This window comes from Fusarium odoratissimum (assembly GCF_000260195.1).
Source record: "Fusarium odoratissimum NRRL 54006 unplaced genomic scaffold supercont1.51, whole genome shotgun sequence".
Taxonomy (NCBI): Eukaryota; Fungi; Ascomycota; class Sordariomycetes; order Hypocreales; family Nectriaceae; genus Fusarium; species Fusarium odoratissimum.
In genome coordinates, this window is record NW_022158731.1 from 163,590 (window position 1) to 178,634 (window position 15,045).

Consider the following 15,045-nt stretch of genomic DNA (forward strand, 5'->3'; position numbering starts at 1 on the left):
AGCTTATTGATTGTTTCCACTTCGATGTGTACTCGCGTCACGCGCTGGAAGCTGCGGGTTTGGAACTTTGGTATGTACTAAGAGGAGAGGCAGCTGAAAAGAAGTCAGTTTGTCATGGTAGTTACGGTCTGGACCCTGTGTAGACCGCCAGCCGTCTTGGCATTTTACCTTGCCAAGACTTTATTCACGACTAAACGGTATGCCATTTTTATCGTACAAGGTCATGAGCACGAGAAAGTCATGCAAAATGTCAAGAGGCTGTCGCATGGGGCCTAGCTAGACTTTCAGGTTTGACGCCATCTAATCTCTGGCAGCTCGCATCGCTTAATGAATCCTCATTTGAGCGACTTCCGCTTCCAAGGGCTGAATACCATCTCGAGACTATCGATTATGGTGGAGGCGCTACGTGCGCCACTGGGTTCAGCTTCATGGGCTGGCGGTGACCAGACTTGAGAAAAGTCTCGAATTGCCAACGAGGCACTTTCACTTATTTACAGGGTGCTCACCGCAGACACTGAGATTGAGACTGTGCTCCATTCCCGCAAAGTCCACTCAGCGATGAAATTCTCACTTATTTTGGCTCCGCTGGTGCTGCTGGGTGATGTGGTTTCAGCGCAAAGCAGCTTAACCGATATCTGTACTGGCAGCGCCAATAATGGCTGTAAAACAACTATCACTGTACCAAACGGCTTCAAGATCGCCACAACAAAGAAAGTTCGTTCCATTCAGTTCAACTACATCAAGGTCAACGTCTGCGATCAAATCCGCAAAGCCCTCGGCACAACGCTTGGCAACAAATTCCTCAAGGCCCGGGATCCTATTTGCAATTGCTTCACTAAACTGCGCACTCTAAACTCTGAGGGCAAGTTCGCGTCTTCCTCGGCTGGTAACTTTGACTTGGCGAATAACTACTATCTCGATCAGGCCGGGACCCTGGAAAAGGTATTGCTGCAATGCGTTGCTTTCGAATCTTTTTGCGCTGACTGAGTCTAGTGTTTGACGGATGGAGGTCTCAAGTACTCACAAAGTCGTGATGCCACCTTGAACAAACTCAAGGCGACTGGCTGGAAAGTCGCCCTAGGGGCTGATGTATGCCTCCGTTCTGTATCTCACATAGCTTGACTGACACTTATCAGATGGCCCGCGGAACCTTTCGTGCCATGATCGCTGTGATCCATCCCTGTCGTGTCACAGGTGTTTGTAACTCCGAACAAATTTATGCCATCTTCAGGAACTACCTTACCGCCTCGTATAAACTTCTCCTTGGCCCCATCATCCCCATACTCAACCGATGGAGAGACAACCTCAACCTGATCACAAAGTCTACTGGCTACGTCATGACTGCTACAAACGAGGTCAAAGGAGCCTTTAATGACGTTGAGCCGACCCTTAGCGGCTATTATGACTCAATCTGTAATTGGCTGAACTATTGCGGGAATGATCGCCCGAATGTGAAAAGGTTCATGACAAATGTTCAGACCGTTATCACTTTGTCCGACAAGCTTAGTACAGCTAGGCAGATATTCAGCTTCAATACTAAGGTAAGTAACTTGTTGGACGATGTCAACAAGCTCAGGTCAAACTGGGCTTATATCCCTCCAGCCAATGAAATGATCAGCAGGATTCGGAACAACGAGATCAAAGTCGCCAAGGATGTCTTCAAGTTTATGCCTGTCGTTAATGGGATGTCAACTACTTCTAAGAAGGTCGCCAATGAGCTTGCCCCCCTGAAGTTGTTTGCCACTGAGTATCTGGCGGATTCCAAAGCTCTTCATGAACTGATCACTAGTATGTTGGCAATTGACTGGGAGAAGGTCAATCAGGCGGAGTTTGATAACGGTGACCAAAATGGCTATTACGTGCGCAATGGCCTCATCTCGATCCAGGATAACATCAAGAAAGAGTTGGCTGAGGCAGTCAAGCTCTACTTCTGGCTCATTCGGGCAACAGACTCTCAGTTGAAGGACTTCACCCTGACGAATGGTCGCTGGAAGATGGAGTATGGCACCGTGGCTTACCAGCGATGGAGCACCATTGATATTGACATGCCGTGCACCAAGATGACCAGCAAGACGGAAAAGAAGGATGGTCTGACGAAGACATCCAACCAGTATCGGACCTACTGGAAGTGTCACTTTGGTCCACACACGTCTCAGTATCAGGCAGTTCATGTTCCTTTTGTGAGGATGTATGAATGATCTGAGGGAGATGTCAGCTTGGTCCAAGCCAGTACACCTGGTCTAGCCTGAACTGCCTATGCAAATCAGGTCATGTCCATGGCTTTCAAAGGTCGTCTTGAAAGGCTCTCAAGGTTGATATTCCATTCCCCAATATTTCATGGTAGCTTTAGTGTTCAAACTTGATTACAGTACATCAGTCATCTTGACATTGTATTGGTCAATAATGGCTACAATTTAATACGATTTTTGAGAAGATATACTTTTATTGATGTGGTGGATAAGCGTGATCCCACGCAGTGCTTCATTAAGCAGACGATGCCGTTGTAGCTTGACTGGGAGCAGACGTGGCTGTTGCTGTTTGCGACGCGGTTGCACTGCCACTAGGCTCATCATCATCGTCGTCTCCAGAACCACTACCGCCACCCTTGACAACCATGGCCTGAACAATCTGGCCAGCCTTGTTAAAGACAATGTTAACAAGAGCACTAAGCTCCTTATACTCATATGTCCTTTGTGTAAGACCGTTGTTCAGAGTCTTCTCATCGCCGGTGAAAGTCATGTTTTGCTTGTAGTTTCCGATAATCGAGCTAACAACATCGCTGCCCGTTTTTGTGACTTCTTGTACAATGTTTCCAAGGTTGTCAATGAGGAAATTGAGTTTCGTGTCGCCCTGGGTGATAGATCCAAGTAGACCATCTACAGCGCCGATAACGCCTTCGACGATGTCGCCGACCGAGTCGAGCAAATTGATGAGAGCCGGGTTCAAATCGAGGGAAGCCAGAGTACGGTTAACAATCTCGACCAAGTGGCCCAAACGGACAACGAGCTCAAGTTCGGCCTCTACATCTGCGATCGTGATGTTGACTTTGTCGATGCCAACTTGGATACCTGCATTGATCTGAACAAGCTTCGCGATATCCGCGTTGAGGTTGATATCTGCATGTAGGTTGTCGACGTCTAGCTCAATGCGGCCAACAGAGAGTTCTGGGACTTTGAGATGAACATCGGGAGGACCAAGTGAGGAGTTGCTTGAGCCGCCTCCTCCTCCCGGTGCAGCTGTTGGTTGGGTTGTGCTGTCGCTACTGGCATCACCACTCCCAGACGGTGAGGCTGTTGGGGGGATTGCGATGCTCTCTGCAGTCGTAGCTGGATCTGTTGAATCAGGTGTTTGGGCAATGCCCAGACTGAAAAGGTGAGCCAGGACCAGAGGCTGAAAAATGGAGAGACGCATATTGACGTTTGGTAGGAATCTCTTTGGAAGAAGGTGATGATGTTCGATGCTCTAACGGCGAGACAGTTATGGTATGTCGAGACATTTCTTGCTCATCGTCCACTGCCAGGTCTTTGATAATTTACCCCATGGCATAAAGTGGACCTTCGTCACACGGCCCTTGGAACCAGCGCAATCTCCCGTCGCATCATGAGCGCTCGGCCCTATGAGCTTATTCGGATGGTTATATTGCGGATGTTATCCGTCCTTTCAGCTATAAGCGATGAAAAAACAGGATTTTCGTAATTGGAAAGAAATTACTGATATGCTTTACGGGGTAATCGATCGAGATTGAGTCCATGCATTGACGCAGTGACAGGGGTCTGTCGGAAATACAGCCCTCTCAGGCTTCCAATACGCCGAATATGGCTCCACTCGTTGTGATTTCCCCTGCATCAATGAAACCTCGGAGGCTGGAAATCAGGGCCGGAACTTTCCTACCGGAGTTGCTGCTGTTTCAAGTTCGCTTACCGTCGAATCTGGGCTGTCCGACCAAGTTAGATTGAGCAATATATCACTGTTTTTTTTTTTTTTTTTTTTTTTTTTTTTTTTTTTTTTAGCAGGGATCTTTGGTATTACAAGCTTGTTTGGGATGCTCTGTCAAGGAGGGTCGCTTGTGTTTTTTTTTTTTTATTCTACGACTTGTACCCTTTCTGAAGCGTATCTCATTTTAGCCTGCGCAGCTGTCTCACTCATTCTCACTCTCTTTTCACCGGCAGCAAACTCAACCTCACAATGAAGCATTGTTCAGTGTTTGGCGCTTTGGCTTTGGCCTCGTTTGCAAGCTTTGCGACTGCCAAAGCTAAAGGCGACGGCTACTATGGCTATCGTCTGAACCGTCGAGGCGACGATGAGTCCGCTATCTACGAGACCGAAAACACCAACAGCGGTATTGCGCCTCTCAACGAGGAACCCGACGTCTACCTCAACGCCAATGTCTCAGTAGGCGAGATCTCTATCGAGGTGCAGAACATTACTGCCAAGATCAACCTAGACGCAAAAGTCCTCAATTTGCTTAATTTCAACGCTGGTGTCGATCTCGGTATTGATCGTGTGAAGCTCGGCATTTACAACGTCACAGCCAAGGTCGAGCTTGAGGCCCGTCTTGGTAATATCCTGCGCATGGTTGATGATGTCCTTGAGAGTATCGACCTGAACCCAATCATTGCCACTCTCGGTGATACTGTCAAGGACATCGTAGATGATGTTGGCGATGCCGTTGGCGGAAGCAGTGGAGGCAATGGATCTGGCGAAGATGCTGAGGCTTTAGAGAAGAGAGATCTCACTGCGCGTCTCGAGAACAATATTCTCTACTCCGTCAACGACTTTTCAGGCTCGACAAACAGGAACCGCGTCTTGACACACGATGGCTTTCTGTATGATATCTACCTAAACAACAACGGAGTTGAGAGGCGTCGCAAGGAAGTTGGGTTCTACAGCAAAGACATGAAGTTTACCGGCCACAATAAGACAATCACCGGAGATGAAGGGGTGGAGTACGAGCTGCAGTATACATATGCACCGTATCATGGGCTCAGTGCTTATTGTAACATCTATACTGATCAGAGTGGAAAGGTGTTGAGAACAAAGATTGTTGCTGAGGCGGAGGGTGGAGGTGCTGCGACCATTGTGAATAAGGAGGAGGAGATTTAATTATTGTTATTAGGAGTACTGTAAACACTATTGCGGTTTCAAGCTCAACGGAAATGCCTAGGCTAACAAGGTGCGCCAACTATATGCCTAAAAGATTGTGTATTTACAAGTGCTATTACTTGGTAAGACGAGGTGTAAAGACAAGGTGAAGGTTTGGGGTTGCCAATGTAAACGTATCCATCTTGGACTTCAAGAAACCCTCTTGTGTCTGGCCCTCACCAAGCCTCACATCGAACGCCCGTACAATATGTGCTATAACATATCTCACCTCCATCAAACCAAGCTGCTTCCCAACGCAGGAATATCGCCCTTCTTAGAGTCAGTATAAGTTGAGAAGATATAGATCTATAACATTACCAATTGAGAAAGGTGCATAGACTGTCTTGTCTTTGACCAACTCGGGAGATGTAGTCCAACGCTCAGGGATATACTCCGATGGTCTCACGAAGTAGCGTTCATCTGATGCAACCTGGTTAGTTGCTTGTCCACAGATACGCGTGCAGAAAATAACTTACCTCGCTGGACTGTATGCATGGGAACCTGGACAATTGTATTGCCTGGTATGAAAGTGTCCCCCACCATCAGTCCCTGCGGAGGAGTGACTCTCTGCAAACCTGAAGGGACAGGCGGATGCAAACGAAGCGACTCATCGATGACGGCATTCAAATGGATGAGATTGGAGAGTGATGTATGGTCTGCGTGTTCTCTATCGCTGAAGTACATGTCAATCTCCTCTCTCAGCTTGATGATCTGAGAGGGATTAGTCGCCAGCTCGAAGAGAAGACCAGTCAATGTCGCAGAGGTCGTGTCGCTGTAATCCAGTAAGTTCCAAAGCGGCTCAGGTGGCTGCAGATAACATGGAGTATATACCTTCCAGCAACTGCGATCAAATAAGCTTCGGCCTCAACATTAAGCTTTGCTTGGTGTGTCTTTGGACTGCGCTCGTATTCATCGAGGATCCAAGTGAAGACATCGGGGTTATCAGGCTTCATCTACTCGTCTTCCGTGTTAGTCCAGTCACAAGGTTGCTCAGAGAAAATAGTGTACCCTTGATCGTTCCTCAACCTGACTCTCAATCCACGCCCAGAACTTTCGATCCTCAGCACTAACTGCGGGGATGAGCTTCAGGATGGGGATAATCCATGAAATATGCGCGAGAGCCCCAACCATCTTCATTGAGTCGTGTAGTGACGACAGGAAATAATGATTCACACCGTCACGTAACATGTTGAAGGACTTGCCAAATGCAAGATCACCCATAACGTCGAAGCTGTAAAAGTTCAACCAGTTCGAGGCGTTGATAGTCGTGCCTTGCATCTCATTGAGACGATCGAGTAATTGTGTAGTATATTTTGTGACGCGAGGCTCGTAGTCCCGTAGTGCTTCCTACTTGTTAGCTGGTCACCAAATTAATAGATCAAGAGAGTTGCTCTGACATTTGGAGCTCAGGGCTCTGTCCCAAATCTTTCGCCTGTTGCTGTGCTCTTTGTGATCGCGAATCATATGTAACGAGACACGAGGGTGGAGAATATTGTAGAATGGGCCTTTGGTGCATGGGGATTTGGCAGAGTAGATCGCATCGATCGCCTTTGGATGGATAATGGAAAGTTGTGTTGGTCCTAGAGGCAAAAGCTTAGTTTGACGTCAGAAGCTGAAATGGAGGATACTGACCTAATCTAACAAAATCACCATATTTCTGATGGAGCTGCTCAACCTCTTCATAGAGGTGCGCATTCTTGGTAGTGAGGTAGGTCGGATAGAAGTTTGAGATTCGAGCGCGGAGTGGCCCAGGGAACTTGTTCAAGGGATGGAAGATCATGCGATAACAGAGGATGCTGGTCAACAGCCCGAGTATGTGAACACCTTCGAGCAAAAGAACGGATACAGCTGAAAGATTGGTGTCATGGTGCCATCCCTTGAATTCAGCCAAGCGCAGCAACCCAGTCACAATAATGGGTAATGTAGCATAGGCCTGAAAGATGCGAAGTGCAAGCAAGTCCCATTCTCCCTTACGGTAAAAGAGAATGTGTAGGAGACAACCACTGGCAAACGAGACCGCAATGGCCTCAAAGCTTTTGGGTTCAACCATCATGTGGTCCATGTTGATAAAACAGTATAATGAGAATAGCGGTTTGAAAGGAACATAAGAGAGGGTTGATCCGGTCAAGGCAGGTGAAAGGGCCGTAAAGGGGCGATTTAAGACGGGGATCTCATAACCATGGTGGTGATACAAATGCTGAATCAGGTGAACCAAGCCAAGGGTTGTTTTGTGGCATGGAATTCGGCCTCGGCAACTTTCATTCGTTAAACTAAACTTGCTAAAGGGGACAAGCTGAGGATTGCAACGCGGGGTCATCCTTAAAGGCATAGCAGAAAGATTAGCGCGTTATGGGGAGTTGCGGGGAATCTGGGGAAGAGTGGACTGAATGACCTTGTGAAGGTGCTCTGATATGTACAGTCGATTCGTGAGTGGTTCAATTTGTGCCGGTAGCCGTGGGCCGTAAATGGTGTCTCACTACCGTCGCTAAGACCGAGCTGTCGCATGCACTCAACAACTCGCAAAGGAGCACTGGTATACGCAGCCGGCCTATTCTTTTTGGGATACCTGGCCCCAAGCCTCTAGTGTCAACAGCCTTTTAGGGAAGGGAAGCTGTAAAAGGTACTCTGAAACTGCATTGTAAGTTATTCAGGACGTAGCGGTTTGGCATTTACAACATTATTCTAGGTGTTGAAAATAAGCTTTGAATCTGTTTTCATTTTGCCGCTACTTGTATAGTGACTCTACTTGGTTCTCTTAATAAAATATGTCTTAGAGTTGCAATAGCCTCGCAGTCCATCAACACCCCATTCGCGTCCTAAGCCACTGTTTTTGTGACCCCCAAACGTAGCTGTAGGCTCAATAGCTAGATGCTCGTTGAACCAAACACTGCCAACATCAAGTCCATCAGCGATGCGCATCCCAAGCTCTTCATCAGCCGTCCAAACTGAAGCTCCCAAGCCCATGTCACTTGAGTTAACACGAAACAAGACCTCGTCTACTCCAGACCACTTCAGCAAAGGCACCACTGGCCCAAAGGGCTCTTCGGTGACGATTTTGCTATCATCCGGCGGGTTATCCACAACGGTAGGTTGGATAAAGAACCCTTTCTGCAGACCATCTGACATATCTCCGCCCTTCAACACAGCGTAATTGTTTTTTGCTATTTCATCGAGGTGTACCTTGACACGCTCAAACTGGAGTTCGTTCTGAACTGGTCCCATGAAGGTGCCATCTGCGAATCCGTCGCCGACTTTGAGCTGCAATACATGCTTGATGAAAGAGGCCTTGAAAGTTTCATATATGTCTTGATGCACATAAATGCGCTTAACAGCAATACAGATCTGGCCTGCGTTCATAAATGTGGCCACTGCGATTTGTGAAGCGGCATTCTCTATGTCTGCATCTGCACAGACAATCGCAGCATCGTTTCCTCCGCTATCTCATGTGAGCTGTTGTGTACTGGGAAGGGGGCCGCAGGTCAAGTTGGGTATACTTACAGCTCCAGAGTAACTCTGGTCAAATTCTTGCTGGCGCTCTCCATGACCTTCTTACCCGTAGCTGTCGAGCCAGTAAAGCTGATCTTGTCAATGCCTGGGTGAGCCGTCAACATGGGACCTAGATCATCGCCTCCGCTTAAGACCTGTACTACGCCAGGTGGGAAGAATCGCTGTGCAAGCTCGACTATTTTAATACCGCAGTAGGGTGTGAAGGGAGAAGGCTTGACGATGATACAGTTGCCTGCCATCAGTGCTGGACCAAGCTTTCCGCACAGAAGCATAATGGGATCTACACCGAGTTAGCTCGAGACTTGGAGACGAGATATCAAGACGTACAATTCCATGGGACTATTCCAACAACCACTCCCAGAGGGACATAACGAGTGAAGATGCGTCTCTCTGGTTCGTTGTCAACCTCGTCCACGGGCATATCAAGCTCGCACGTCCCAGTAAGCCAGTGAGCTCCACGGATAATCTCATGGTCGGCAAACATAGTCTGCAGCGAATCAGTCAGCTCTCTCAGGCCAACACCCAAACCGAAATTTTAGACTTACAGGCTTTCCCTGCTCCGCTATAAGCAGACGCGCGAATTCTGCTTTCTGTGCCAACAGCGCAGCTGCCAAGCCCTTGATCTTCTCCTTCCGAACCTCAATCGGCGTCGTTTTCCAAGTTTTGAATGCAGAGCGGGCTGCTTGTACAGCATCTTCAACGTCTGCTTGGGTTGACACAGGACAGGGTGGCAACACCTCACATGTTGAAGGGTTGATACCATGTCGTGTGACCGCAGTAACTCCGGCTTGGCCATTGATAATGTTGGAAAAGGTTGAGAAATTCATGTTCTCCAGATAAGTAGTAACAGCCATTCTGGTTTACTATAATTGGTAGATGTGATATTCGGGCTGTGTCTCCTACTCAAAGAATTGCTCTTGAAAGATTGGTCTCAGGCTGTTTATGTATATCACTTCCGCCTTGAGGCCTGATATAAGTCGCCTTTACTTGTTCGAAGATTCGCCAAGGTATTTACCCCGCGTTCCACACCCATAATGAGTTAGTAGCATGCTATCACGAGGCTAGATTATTTGGGCCGGTTGGCTTGTTATTTCTGCCGAGGGCTTTTCGCATCGGTTGAATTTAATCTTGGGGATAAGACTGTCGCTAGCTCGATTTAGGCTAGTCGTGTTGTGTGCTGTTTGTTCAATAAATCATCATCGGTACCTGTTTACAGAGACCAACGTTGAATTCCGTGATTAAACATATCATCATTAACAATTATGAACACCAAGTTTATCGCAGCATACGAGCCTCAAGGCACTACGCCAGACTTAAGACTCGTAAACGGGTCTGTGCGGACAATTCATCCCAGTGAACTGCTTATTCGAGTCGTCGCTACTGGTATTTGTCACACTGACCTTATCTTTGCCACTTGGCCTGCCGACCAGATCCCATACCCCAAAGTATTAGGACATGAGGGTCAGCTTAACACATTCCTTGTCTTTAGCGCCATGATCACTGAGGTTCGTGTTTAGGTGCTGGTGTTGTCGTGGAAGCAGGGCCTGGGGTAACCAAAGCTCGCCCAGGTGACTTTGTCCTTCTCTCCTTTCACAATTGCAAAGACTGCCATGACTGCAAAGAGGGCCATCCGTCTTTTTGCAGCAAGTTCGTTGAGGTCAATTATGGCGGCGAGGATGCAACATATACCGCAGAGGGTACCGATTTGCGTGGCAACTTTTTCGGGCAGTCGTCCTTTGCTGAACTGGCAGTTGTCAAGGAAACATCTGTTGTAAATGTGACCAACATCATCAAAACTGAAGAGGAGTTGAAGTTATTCGCGCCGCTTGGTTGTGGATTTCAGACTGGTGCGGCGACGGTTGAGAACGTTGCCAGAGCAAATGAGAAAGACAGAGTCGCAGTCCTAGGTCTTGGTGGTGTCGGATTAGTTTCTATAATGGTAAGAAATTATGTCCAAAAGCACGAAGAACAAGCTGATTTCTCTTCTAGACGGCAAAGATGCAGGCCTGCAGGACTATAATTGGCATTGATCGCGTACCTGAGAGACTGGAATTGGCCAAGGCCCTTGGAGCGACTCATGTAATCAACACAGCCGATGAGAACATTGACATAAAAGACGAGATCCAAAGAGTCACTGATGGAAAAGGCTCTAGCATAACGATTGACACGACAGGGAACATGGGCCTCATCAAAGCAGGTCTAGAGTTTACTGCCAACAGAGGTCAACTGATCTTTGTTGGAGTACCGCCACTCGATGCCATGATGGATCTTCATCTTGTCACATTCATGCAGGTATGAATTCACCCCCGATTCTTCATCTTTACAAAGCTAATCGAAGTCAGACCGGGAAAGTCATTCGAGGAACTATTGAAGGTGATGCTGTCCCTGCCGAGGTATGAGGTTAGACATTGTAGACAACAGTCCAGGCTCTGACATGCGTATAGTATCTACCCCGAATGGTACAATGGTATCGGGAAGGCAAGCTACCAATCAATAAGCTGATCAGCTTTTACAAGGTATGTCCCTGGGATTTTTATAGTAGGGACGCTGTTCTGACGATTCTGTGCAGCCAGAAAATTTTGAGACTGCTTTGAAAGACATGAAAATCGGGAAAACAGTCAAACCAGTTATCGTCTGGTAGTTGTGATACTAATGCTACGCTACATCCATATTTAGTTATCTTGGATCTACTATAACTTTCTGAAATTGCAGCTACGGTTACATTTAGGGATGCAACTCAGAGTATTAACCGATCAGGTCTCAGGTGGAATGCTCAACATAGCTCTCGTCAAGTTCTCTACTAATGGCTCTGAAAACATGAATTGATTGGTTGGAATTTACCCTCGGTAGAAAATGCGCGGATGTCAAGTGTTGTGGCTGATATAAATCTTGTTTTCACATATTGACTTACTTCATTAGGACATAGCGTTAGTTGACAAAACATAGCCGAGTCAGAGCTCGTGGGCTCTGACTCAAAATAGTCGAGTCAACAATGCGAATAACTGCATTCAATAGAGGACAATGCTTCGTAGCTTGACTAAAGTTTCCACTTCCCCGCGTTTTACCCCGCGTTCAGACCCTCTTCTCTCCGCTGCCATGAATTAGTTCGGAAAAGGGGATCTTGGATCTTTCACCTCAACTACTGGTACAAAATTCATCATCATCGTTATCGAAACATTACCCAGAGCCCACAATGGAGGAGGCGATGTCCCATGGCATAAATCCTCGACGGAAGCGAGCCAGCAAAGCTTGTGTAGCCTGTCGCTCCCGCAAAGTCCGATGCGATGTCACTCATAGACCGCATCAGTGCACCAATTGTGCCCTTGATAACATTCAATGTGTTGTTAAAGACAGACGCACCAAATAGTAGGTTCCATGGACAAATAGCACCAACTCAAGCTAACCTGGCCAAGTCGCAAACGCTCTCCCGTCGTTGTCGAAAAACAGCAGCGGACACAGTTCAGAAACAGTTTGCAGGTAATTTTACCAAAGGACCCAAGCTCTGCTGCATCGGATGATCTGGATTCGCCAAACGACGCATGTCTAGAGCCAGATCTCTCAGTGGAATGTGGTCCTGAAAGCCCATCTATGTGCTTCGAGTCGCTTTGGGATCAACCTGAGATAGATTACCCTGCCGAGCGACTCATTCAAGGTGCGGCAGAAAATTGTGCGAAGGAACCTGGAATCTTTGAGATGGTTCTAAACCAGCGCAAAGATTCTGACTTCACCATTATCTCGGAAAACTCTCGGGTTCATCAAACAGAGCCTAAGCCAGCCTCAAGCTCCGATGCAAAGCTGTCCGGTCAATCGCACATCATATACTCTTATTACTCTTTCCTTGATCTCGATATCTCTGGCTTGTTACCTGATGATATAAACTACCTCGAAGCCCAAGGCTGCTTTCGAGTCCCCACTCCAGAAGCTTTGGATGAATTTGTTCAAGAGTACTTTTTACATGTTCACCCGGCGCTTCCGTTGTTAGATGAAGCCTGGTTCTGGGCCATCTTTACACGACCTGTACGCGGCAGATCAAATCTATCTCTCTTCGTCTTCCAGGCCATGCTATTTACTGCATGTAGTGTATGTTACGAGCTCTGTATGTATCTTGATATATGATTTGCTGACTTTGTAGTTCCTACCCTTTTCAACCCTCCGAAGTCTTGGATTTGCTTCAGTACACAATGCACGAGACACATACTACCGTCGCAGTAAGGTAAGTTCATCATGATCGGTGAGTCATGCTAGTGAGCGAATCATGACTGACCTGCATTGCAGCTCTTGTTTGATCTTTGCAGTGAGAGGAACCTTGTGTCTAGTGCGCAAGGAGCACTTTTATTGTCATACAATGGAACAATGAAGGACCAGAAACGCACGAATTCTATTTGGCTCTCAACTGCAATCCACCTAGCTCAGGCCGCAGGTGCGGATCAATTTCATACCAGCTTAAACCCGAGTTTGACTACGGTAAATGAGCTAAAACGACTGTGGTGGTGCTGTATAGTACGGGACCGAATCCTGCCTCTTGGTATGCGAAGACAACTACACATTACATCGCTCGATGTGGCTCACGGAAGCTTCTTGCCTACTGAGAAAGATTTCTCGCGAGAGATTGACGGGTCTCGGGTCTACGCACCACAGACGAAACGAACGCTAGTCCGGTTATTTATCACGCTGTGTGAGCTGACTGTTCCGCTCACTGATGTCATCAAGATCGTCTATCCTACCGGCCGCTTGACTGATACTCATTCCCCGGTTGTTCATGATGCCCAACAAGGAAGGGAATCGCTGCAGTCTTGTGAGGCTGGCTTGGAGGCTTGGTTCGAAAGGGCAACGATCCAGTTTCCAACCCCTGCCGGCATCATCACTCGCGAAGAGTCTCTTGTGTTATACACAAACTTACTCTACATATACTATCAGTAAGTATCCCTATTAAGGCATAGTCATGTATTTAGTATCTCTGACTATCGAAAAGCGCTGCTTGCTTTGCACTTTATCAGCACAAGGCCTTCATTATTAGCCAGGAACAGGCCAAAGCGACTTCAGAGCTGCAACGGACCAAAAGCAAAATCGAGGATGCTGCCCTCGGCATTACAGAGAATCTGAAAGAGCTTATCCAACTGAGGTTGGAAAGGTTCTTGCCAATCAGCATGTGAGTTGATACGTGATTTGTGACTTACTATTGCTGATATTCTATTTCTAGTGCTGCATATATTGCTGTTCCCCTGGTGCTCCACATCCTTGATGTTAGACTTGCAAAGAGGCCACTACAAATAGCCCAGAAGCAAGGAAAGCTAAATGTTTATATTGAAACTATGAAGGCTATGCAGAAGCTCTATGATGGAGTTGATGATGTATGGACCTTTATCAGAACAGCTATCGATTATGCAACTGTACAGGACGCAGAGAATGAGACAAGCTTACAGAACGGTTATAGCATTAACGCAGTCGGTTGTCTCGGATCGAAATCCAATCTAACCAACGACAACGAGTATGCCAATGATTGGGGTAATGTCCTCGTCATGGAACCTGTTTTATACTTCCGGCTTTCTCGAACTATCGACCACTCGTTAGCTCTCGGGCGATATTCAGAGGACTCTACACTTGGACTCGCTGCACCTCATTCAGCGCGTTTGCCTTCCCCTAGACTCTTTGTCATCGACATAGGTTCTCCCGAACAAAACGTCGATGCCACCACTTGCAAGCATGACAAAGCATCTGTGGATAACGGGGATAGAGAATCCGACGCTGGGCAAGATCAGCTTTTATCAGCACCTCAAATTCTAGAGGATATTAATGAGTTTATTACTTATGACTTTGGAATGGAAGATCTGTAAGCTCTGGTCAAGTTAGAGAGGTTTAAACTAGAAGTTAAAGAGATTAGTAGCTTTAATATATAATATTAGAGTAAAGTGTTTATTTAATAGTTTTATTATTCTTAATACTAAGACTCTTACATATTTAATACCCTTAACTTTATATAACTATTTAATTTTTAACTAATTAATTCTTTTATTATCTTTTTTTTTTATTTAAATAACGTGGTTGATAAGCAAATGCAACAGATAAGTAAGTGCAACAGCATACTGTGTATATAAAAATAGCCTACCCTATAGTAATTTAAACTTAAAATAAAATAGTTAAAAATTTAGAAAAATTATTTTCTATAATAGTATAGCTAAATTTACTAAATAGTATTTTTTAAAAAATTTTAACTATTTTATTTTATCTATAAAACCTTAAAATACAGTGTATTTTACAGTATAAATAGATTTTAAAGTTTATAGCTATATAGAAATTTTAAGAAATTTTAAAAAACTTAATATAGCCTATATTAAGGCTTATATATAAGCTATTAAAATTATAGCTATTTTAGGCTTAACTTAGATTTTTAAAGAG

The 15,045-nt window shown here is 46.2% G+C and overlaps 7 protein-coding genes across 8 annotated transcripts; 4 read left to right on the forward strand and 3 right to left on the reverse strand.

Moving 5' to 3' along the window:
* The first annotated feature begins 540 nt into the window (after positions 1-540).
* FOIG_15399 (uncharacterized protein) lies at positions 541-2,230 on the forward strand. Its single transcript, XM_031216758.1, has 3 exons — positions 541-942; positions 994-1,089; positions 1,137-2,230. The coding sequence occupies exons 1-3, from the start codon at positions 559-561 to the stop codon at positions 2,196-2,198; spliced, it is 1,542 nt and encodes a 513-aa protein (XP_031053591.1). The 5' UTR covers positions 541-558; the 3' UTR covers positions 2,199-2,230.
* Positions 2,231-2,484: 254 nt separating this feature from the next.
* On the reverse strand, positions 2,485-3,411 carry FOIG_15400 (uncharacterized protein; the record flags this gene model as incomplete). The annotated part of the gene is made up of 1 exon (XM_031216759.1): positions 2,485-3,411. The coding sequence occupies one exon, from the start codon at positions 3,409-3,411 to the stop codon at positions 2,485-2,487; it is 927 nt and encodes a 308-aa protein (XP_031053592.1).
* Positions 3,412-4,185: 774 nt separating this feature from the next.
* FOIG_15401 (uncharacterized protein) lies at positions 4,186-5,103 on the forward strand (the record flags this gene model as incomplete). Its single annotated transcript, XM_031216760.1, has 1 exon — positions 4,186-5,103. The coding sequence occupies one exon, from the start codon at positions 4,186-4,188 to the stop codon at positions 5,101-5,103; it is 918 nt and encodes a 305-aa protein (XP_031053593.1).
* A 72-nt stretch (positions 5,104-5,175) lies between these two features.
* FOIG_15402 (uncharacterized protein) lies at positions 5,176-7,297 on the reverse strand. The gene is made up of 7 exons (XM_031216761.1): positions 6,775-7,297; positions 6,540-6,722; positions 6,151-6,485; positions 5,974-6,095; positions 5,619-5,914; positions 5,461-5,562; positions 5,176-5,412 (listed from the first exon to the last, which is right to left on the reverse strand). Exons 1-7 carry the CDS (start codon positions 7,202-7,204, stop codon positions 5,219-5,221), a joined length of 1,662 nt encoding a protein of 553 aa, XP_031053594.1. The 5' UTR covers positions 7,205-7,297; the 3' UTR covers positions 5,176-5,218.
* Positions 7,298-7,884: 587 nt separating this feature from the next.
* Positions 7,885-9,503, reverse strand: FOIG_15403 (uncharacterized protein; the record flags this gene model as incomplete). Its single annotated transcript, XM_031216762.1, has 4 exons — positions 7,885-8,578; positions 8,641-8,929; positions 8,977-9,136; positions 9,195-9,503. The coding sequence occupies 4 exons, from the start codon at positions 9,501-9,503 to the stop codon at positions 7,885-7,887; spliced, it is 1,452 nt and encodes a 483-aa protein (XP_031053595.1).
* Positions 9,504-9,911: 408 nt separating this feature from the next.
* On the forward strand, positions 9,912-11,290 carry FOIG_15404 (uncharacterized protein; the record flags this gene model as incomplete). The annotated part of the gene is made up of 6 exons (XM_031216763.1): positions 9,912-10,110; positions 10,167-10,588; positions 10,639-10,941; positions 10,992-11,042; positions 11,094-11,165; positions 11,219-11,290. 6 exons carry the CDS (start codon positions 9,912-9,914, stop codon positions 11,288-11,290), a joined length of 1,119 nt encoding a protein of 372 aa, XP_031053596.1.
* Positions 11,291-11,753: 463 nt separating this feature from the next.
* On the forward strand, positions 11,754-14,533 carry FOIG_15405 (uncharacterized protein). 2 transcript variants are annotated; one of them, XM_031216764.1, is made up of 6 exons: positions 11,754-12,015; positions 12,063-12,729; positions 12,782-12,862; positions 12,925-13,565; positions 13,622-13,798; positions 13,850-14,533. In XM_031216764.1, the coding sequence occupies exons 1-6, from the start codon at positions 11,843-11,845 to the stop codon at positions 14,481-14,483; spliced, it is 2,373 nt and encodes a 790-aa protein (XP_031053597.1). In that variant the 5' UTR covers positions 11,754-11,842; the 3' UTR covers positions 14,484-14,533. The 2 variants fall into 2 exon arrangements, with proteins under 2 accessions (XP_031053597.1, XP_031053598.1); XM_031216765.1 differs by having other exon boundaries at positions 11,754-12,729.
* Positions 14,534-15,045: the final 512 nt, after the last annotated feature.